General features: G+C 47.3%; 1 protein-coding gene across 1 annotated transcript; it reads right to left on the minus strand.

Moving 5' to 3' along the window:
• Positions 1 to 28: 28 nt before the first annotated feature.
• Positions 29 to 1,877, minus strand: VTN00DRAFT_8395 (uncharacterized protein; the record flags this gene model as incomplete). The annotated part of the gene is made up of 2 exons (XM_069435244.1): positions 29 to 65; positions 463 to 1,877. The coding sequence occupies 2 exons, from the start codon at positions 1,875 to 1,877 to the stop codon at positions 29 to 31; spliced, it is 1,452 nt and encodes a 483-aa protein (XP_069285210.1).
• Between the last annotated feature and the right edge of the window lie 5,957 nt (positions 1,878 to 7,834).

A 7,834-nucleotide genomic window follows, 5' to 3' on the forward strand; every position in this document is an offset into this window, starting at 1 on the left:
TTTGCCGCTTCTCACGCGTTCGACTATCTTACAACTTCGTCAAGAACTCGAATCTGAGTCCGAATCTGACGAAAGAGGTCAACTCACGACATGCTTCCGCAACGGAAAAAGGATTCTGTGAGCCATTGCTAGCGATATGGACTCCTGAAGCGCTGGCGAAGTTGGAGGAGAACGTGACGAAAAGGGAAAGTTTAAACCGAGTTTTGTGATTAGAGAATTGCAGGGGATGTCAACGGCAAAGATGATCCCGGCGAAGGAGGAGAGGTGGTTGGTTAATGCGAATACGAGGGAGGAGTGGGAAGTCGCCATGAAGATGATGGCGTCTAGTTCGGAAGGAAAATGGAGAACAAAGAGGGGATACACCATTGCCATCAAATTAACTACCTAATGGGATATATATTCAACATGTCTCCCTCCCTCAATTCAGCGTGCCCCCGGGGTATATGGATCCAGCACTCTGACTGGAGGAACGGACTAATCTTGCCGGGGCTATGGTCCGTGACGAGCTGGACATTGTGTATCGTCTCCGCATGATTATTGTTAATGTCATTATGCCGGTATCCGGGGAGAAAGATACCGGTTCGGAAGACGTCCGTTTCGGGAGGGAAGGTCGCGATGATTCTCTTCTCGTTTTTAGTGCACAGGATGCCATTACCATTGCCATTGTTGCTGCCCTCTCCTCTGATAACAGCCTTCATAGCCTTCTCAGCTGGCAGCGAGAGAAGACCTCTGAGAAATGGCAAGACCAGAAATCGGAGACACGCAGCGCTTGCGACCGGATTTCCAGGTAACCCGAAGAATGCCGTCCTCCGGCTGCTTCTGCCATGGGATAAAGATCTCGGAGCTGCACCGTCAAGGTCAACCGCTGGAGCGGGGTCTCGATACGAAGGAACCGTGGCAAAAAGGGCCAGATGCCCTGGCCGGATGGCGATCCTATGGAAGAGTATCTGCGACCCAACGATCTTCTTCTCGGTCCCTTCCCTGACAAAGTCGAATTTGCCCGCTGAGACTGCCCCTGTGCTGATGATCAGGTCGTAGTGTCGCGCATCAAGATGTCTGCTGACTGTTTGACATACTGCGGAGCTGCTGTCGTCGATTACACCAAGGAAGTCCACCTCGTAGTGGTTGAGATCGCGTAAGGTGGTGGTGAAATAGGGACCATTGATGTCTGGTATTCGATGGGCAGACTCGTCAGGATGGTTCTCTTTGCTCGTATCGCTAGGGCATAGTTCTGATCCCGTGGAGAAGATCCCTATCCGTGGCTTTCTCACGACCGACACTTCCTCGACCCCAACAGACGCCAGCGCCATGATCTGCTGCGGTCTGATCTTTTCTCCTGAATGAACGATAACATCATTCTTCTTGAAGTCACACCCCACAATACGTCTGTTCTGGTTATATTTCACCGGTTTCGTGATCTGGATATATCGGTATCGACATCGAGGACCGGAACTGGACGACACTATCTCCTTCGTATCTTCCAACCTCACACAGCAATCAAAATCCCTCCCCTTAGACAAGGAATTCGGAAACCTTGCCCCGGTCATGATCTCCACGCACGGATACGTCCCATCCTCTTCGGGATCCTGCGAGAGCTCAATCGGCTTATCCCCCGCAGCCATTGTTCCCCTGACGCAGAATGTCACTGGGGCCTCGGCTGACGCGGTCTGCGTGACCTCCGAGTTTAATGCGTACCCGTCCATTGCGGACGTATCGAATTTTGGGGTAGACTCCGAACAGGCATATTTGCGCTTGGAGATCCGGTTCAGGGATTGACTGAGCGGGACGAAGTCTTCTACGGTGTCGAATGCGGAGGATCGTAGGCGTGAGGCTTCGGATTGCATGATTTGGAGGGCGTCTGTGTATGAGAGGGCCATTGTCTCTCTTTATTTTCTTTTAAGGGAGCGAAAAGGCCGGCGAGGAGATGAAAGGGACAATGACAGCAATTAATCCAGGCTTTGTAAAACTGTAGATTCCGTATTCGGAAGTGAATCCTTCATGTGATCATTATGACGTGTAAAATACAGATATTTCGAAAATATTTTTTTATTCTATTTTAGGTGATTGCGAATCAATTATCTCACCCCAGGGAAGATTGACGGGAGGCTGCCATGGTATATTTATTGTCTTGTAGGTACTTCTAAGTGTTAGAAGCTTATCATGCTGTTGGTATGAAATTTGTTTTCCGTATTAGGTGCTCGTGTAACTAGATAGAGCACATTATTTATTATTATTATTACCCAGAGCTCCTAACCTCAAACCGAGCCCTCCACCTCACAGTTATGAGTACAGTATAAGATTTATAGCAAGAAATCGAAGTGGGATACCAAATTGGGTACCGGTTCCTCAATAAGTAGACCTACATATGGACATTGGAAGAATGGGTATGGACAGCACTACCCCAAAAGCTTCCGCCCAAGCTGTGCAGGATCTTCCTCCAGCCTCCGCTCGAATTCATCCTCTCTCAGCGACTCACTCAAGGGAGCCATCGGTACCAGCAGCCTCTGTGGAGCCCTCATTGTCATCTGCTGCCTGGTCCAAGACTTCATCCTCAAGATCTCCCGCTGCGCATCCAGCACCGCCTCGTAAAATCACTTATCCCATATCGCCTGGCTGGCGGGGCCCACGACGAGCAGATGGCCCTCGGTGCGGCACAGGTACATAGTCCATGCAACGCTGTAAGAGTCTCATACGGCTCCTGTGCAATCTCGGATCGTGGAAACAGGTTCTGACGCAACATCTCGGAGACTGAGTGTCCGAAGCGCTTGCGCTCTCTGTACTTGTGGACAAATTGTTCCAGGCGTCGGTGAACTTCCTGCGATTCGCGTCATGACTTGCATTCCCGCGTGTATCTCCAGGTCGTGGACCAGTGCGGGAAGGAGTTGCGAGCAGATATCAATTGGTGTGACGGCGCGGCAGGCACCTGGGCGGTAAGGTAGGTGGTGTTGAGCATTTCTTTGTCTCTGGGATACTGCCGGTCCTACTCGTCTATATATTCATGTTGAACAAGCCCTGCAAATTCTTTCCTTTCTTTTCCCTTCGTACTTTAGATTCTGTATGACAAGCTACTATAGTGTTAGCTAATAATACTATGACTGAGCGCCGTCACAGTTGGTAGATTGATTGCCTCGAATGTTGTGCCGAGCCAGAGTTCCAGGCGGCGTGATCTTTCGAACTTGTCTTTCTGCCGATCTCATAGGTATGGTAAGTGTCTCTTTTGAATTCTTGACTGCTGTTTTGATCTGATCTTCGAAGAAGGGTTTGTCTAAATCGTATAGCCTTGTCTCATCAAATATAACATCTCTGGCCTCAATAACACGGTTTCTGACGTGGCATCCACATCTTCGATATATTGGACGCCTTGTAACCGACCAAATAGCCTACTAGGGTAGAGATCCTCTCTAGAAGATGTTCCTCCTGTATCTGCTGTTCTGCCTTGCAGCTGTTCAGCTGTTCTGTCACCTGGTCCATATGATGTCCAGCTCCCCTTGGCGAGCCTGCTGTTGGCTTTTTACCTGTTGCTCAATTGCCCCTGCTAGGGCCTGGAATTGCTTGCTGATGTCTGTCAGTGGTGCCTGATAGGGAACCCTATGGCCTAGAGGTCTTTTGCTGGCTTATCGCTGCTTGATTATGTTTCGGACTCTGCTGGTCAGGCTTGATGCTATGCCATCCGTATATGCCCCAGCACCTCCCAGGCTGTTCTTCTGACTTGCTTGGGCTAGGTTAAGACTAGGTTTAGATAATTATCATCTGTAGAAGGCCTTGACGGGCTCTGCTGAGTCCATTGGCTTGGGGTTGGTGTGTCTGGCAGCTCTTGTATCTCAGTCGACTGGCTTGCCACATAGCCAATTGCCGGGGTTGACACGTCAGTTGCACCAACACCATGGAGCTCTAGGGCCTCCATGGCGGTTTATAGAAGCCTAGAGGCCTCTCTGAGCTGAATAACGCGTCAAAAAGACGTGTTTTTTATAGGTGTTGATTTTGGTGTTCCGGTCGTTTTCGCGGTCCACAGTTGGCAGGAGACCACTTGCTTTGGTAGTGGTGAAGGCAATATCTTGATGGGCACCATAAGAGGGATCTTGGTTCAATGACTGAGATGATTCCCTAGATAAGCTTGAAGCCTTGTTCAACATACTGACTGTGACAGCGTGGCAAGAAGCTATAAGAGCGAGAGCAATACGAAGCCGTTGGCTTCGTATCCTAGTCTTTTGCCGGTAGCGCAGCGGTTTGGCTCCTAGAATGCTCCCTAGGAGCCACTCCGTGACACTGACATACTTTCTTGACAGCCTTCCTGATCTTCCAGTTTGGCTGGATGAGATTCTTCCATTTCTCATCAATCTTGGGTCCGGGTTCCATCCATTAGGTCTAATTGACTCAATGATATATGGGCATTTGCTGAAACAATATTTTATTCCACAGATGCATGTACGTGGTTCTTGCAGTTGGTTCGAAGATCTTTGTGGACTGGATTCAGGCTGATTAGACTGTCCTCCTTCAGGGCTTCTACCTTTCAATTGCACAAATAACATATCATGTTTGTTGCGCGGATCACTCATCTCAGCCTGTCTCCATTCGTGGAACTTCTGGACAAGCTCATAAAAGCCTATACAGGTTGGATCATCCTGAAGCCTGCCAGATCAGTAGCTATAGAATCTGGGGATCAATGATTTGACTGCCAACATAAAGTTGGTCATTGCTTGATTGTCCTGGAAGTCAGGGATATTGAGGGCTTTGCCTTTGTCATATAGCAAGTCCCAGGTTGTCAACCAATTGTCTATATTCAACTGCTGAAGCAAACATGGGTGAGCCTTCCATTTTGTTATAATCTCAAGCTCTCAATATATTGTGGTAGGGGCGAAACGCTTCTTTAGAGCCAAAAGGATGTCATGAATGTTGCTGTTATAGGTATAGTGCAAACTATCTCGTGATAACTCTCTGCCGAATGAAAGATTTGAGATCTTGTACTGCTCTGACCTTGGATTTGTGACACTCTAGGTCTTGTTTGTATTTGCGCCATTGATATTGATATATCTCTTGTCCTGGCTCATCTAGATCAGCAATAGATGTTGCATTGGTCTTGATATTACTAGGATTCGGTTCCTGGGGTTCCGTCATCTCTAGAAGAGCTTCCATATTCAGATCAACATGTTCCCATATATCCTTGACTTCCGCAACCGTCTTGATGACTTGGATCCCTTCGTCCCAATTGTCGGAGCTGGCCAAGATGACCTGTCGAGATGCAGATACCATGATGGAGGATTCGAAGAGGTTATAATAGGGATATGACAAGCGGTTCGACTTCTGCGCAGAGGTCTAGTGCTCGAGGATGGCAGTGATATATGACGAAGAGAATCGCGCCTCTATGATACACTTATGGATGGATATAGCGATAGAATGATTGAGGGGATTCAATATGAGGATGAAGATCAGTGCCTGAGAGCGACTCCGGGCTCATAACTGTCAGACTGCGCGAACCTAGTAATCCAAAGGTATGATGATGAAAGCTCTGATTAACGTAATCAACCACCGAGCGACGAATACCACCGAGCGACGAATTTTCCTCCACCCTACCACTTCCTTTTTTCAACGCGTCATTTTATCACCACCACTATCAAAAATGCCTTTATCTCAAGAAAACTAAATTCAAATGGCTATTGCAGCTTATAAAAATCAAAAAGTCAAATCAATACTGAAGGCTGCAGAGATTTTGGGGTGTCTGAGGCTACCCTTCGCGCTCACCTTAAAGGAAGACAACCACGCGCAGAAACACGTGCTAATGGCCATAGATTAAAGGCTATTGAAGAGGAAACACTTATTCAATGATTACTAGAGGCAGATAAATGAGGTTTTCCAATTTGGCCAGAGTTTCTGTGTACAATGGCACAAATATTACTCCACAAGCATCTACAGGATCCTACTGCAGTCATTGGCATCAACTGGGCTTATAAATATAAATTTGTCAAGCGCCATCCTGAGCTGTGTACAAGAGATAATTGAAGGATTACATACCAGTGTGCAAAGCAGGAGGATCCAAGAGTTATAATACCATGGTTTCAAACTGTACATGCAGCTATTCAGGAACATGGCATACATGAAGATGACATCTGGAATTTTGATGAAACTGGCTTTGCAATGGGGCTCTGCTCAACCTCCAAGGTTATTACTGCAGTAGAACGCAGTGAAAGGCCTTGTACAGTCATCCAGGGAAACTGTGAATGGGTTACAATCATAAAGGCCGCGCAGATGGCAATGAATATGAATCTTCTTCTTTGAGATGAAATTAGGACTCTATGAGCTGAGACTGAGCAGAAAACTAGAAAAAAGCAAGAAGGCATGCTATTCTAAGCAATGATACCCTTTTATCTGTACAAGAAGGCCAAAATCTCATTCAGCAGCTTGATGAGCCTACAGCTATGCCTTGATGGTGAGCTCCACAACGCTGCAGTGGCTGTGGGACTATTGGATATACCATAAGGAATTGTCCTAATAAATAGCTATATATTCAACTACTAGATAGTCTAATTTATTTGTATTCGTGGTTGAAAAGCTTCAAAATTATAGTGGGTGCGGTGAAAATTCGTCGCTCGGTGGTATTCGTCGCTCGGTGGTATTCGTCGCTCGGTGGTTAATTACGTTAGCTCCTTTCGATGGAATTTTATTTGACCGCGTTTGGCCATGAGGAGCGCATAAGGTGGTTTCGCACATGTCCCGGTCTTATCTCATCACGAGGACTGAGGCAAATGGTCAGAGCCAGCCGAATGTGGTTGAGATCGGGTGGCAAGCAATGAGAGCGTGCCGATGAGGAGAGACAGAAGGAAGTGGAATCAATGGCGAAATACGGCTATCGACTAGATGAGTTGCCAAGGAAGGTTTTCGAGTCAATATGGCAAAGCCTTCGCGGTCTGATAATAAGGACTGGCGCCTAGACTGGAGAAGCTGGCCTTTGCAGAGGCCAGGGACTGTACCAGGTTACTGAATGCATGAAGGTATCATGTGTAACTGTGAGACACCTGTGATATCTACAATCCTCACCAGCAATGCTCAGCGCACACTACCATGTCATGTCTTTCGTTATCCCCTGCTCTGACTGGCTTGCAAATTACTGTTCTAAAACCATGTGGTTTTAAGCTACCTGACAGTAATTAGCAAACTCAGAAAAAGCTAGTCCGACTGGCAACGGGGGAGAGGGTGCCAAAAGATACGTCAACCTGCTGTATGCAGTGATGGAATGCGAATGTGTCTTCTCTAGAGGGACACGGGTTACGTGTCCTGATAACTAACGTAATCCACCAACGAGCGAGCCACCCCCCTATTCAACCACATCATCTACTACTATATCAAATTCCATCAAATATGCCACCAAAGACTGCTGAATTAAAGGCGCAAATAGAAGGCCGTATGCTGCTTGCAATTAAAGCAGTTAAAGAGAGTCAAATCTCTTCTGCAAAAGCAGCAGCTGACACCTATGATGTCCCATATTCTACCTGTAACGGCGGACCTAGGACTTCTAGGTTGAAGCGCGTTGGGTTTATCTTGAAGGACAGAAGACAAGAGGAAAAGGTAGATAGATAGGCCGTTACTAGCAATGTTACTGTTGGGATTGCTATTTGAGTTGACCACGGGGTCCTAATCCCCATGGTTAAGGAGCGTGTTATATACATGCTCTGAGTTCTGCCCGGAAATACCTATCCGGTGGATCATGACTATAGATGGATCAAAGGTCAGGTTGGATCAAGAATCCGGATGGATCATTCCCGCTGATTTGATCCATTGTCACGTGATGGATCCTCCCCCTCATTGCCTTATTGGAGATTCCTAGGCTGTGCCGTAACAC

Source organism: Thermoascus crustaceus (assembly GCF_041956765.1).
Source record: "Thermoascus crustaceus strain CBS 181.67 unplaced genomic scaffold VTN00scaffold_6, whole genome shotgun sequence".
Lineage (NCBI taxonomy): Eukaryota > Fungi > Ascomycota > Eurotiomycetes > Eurotiales > Thermoascaceae > Thermoascus > Thermoascus crustaceus.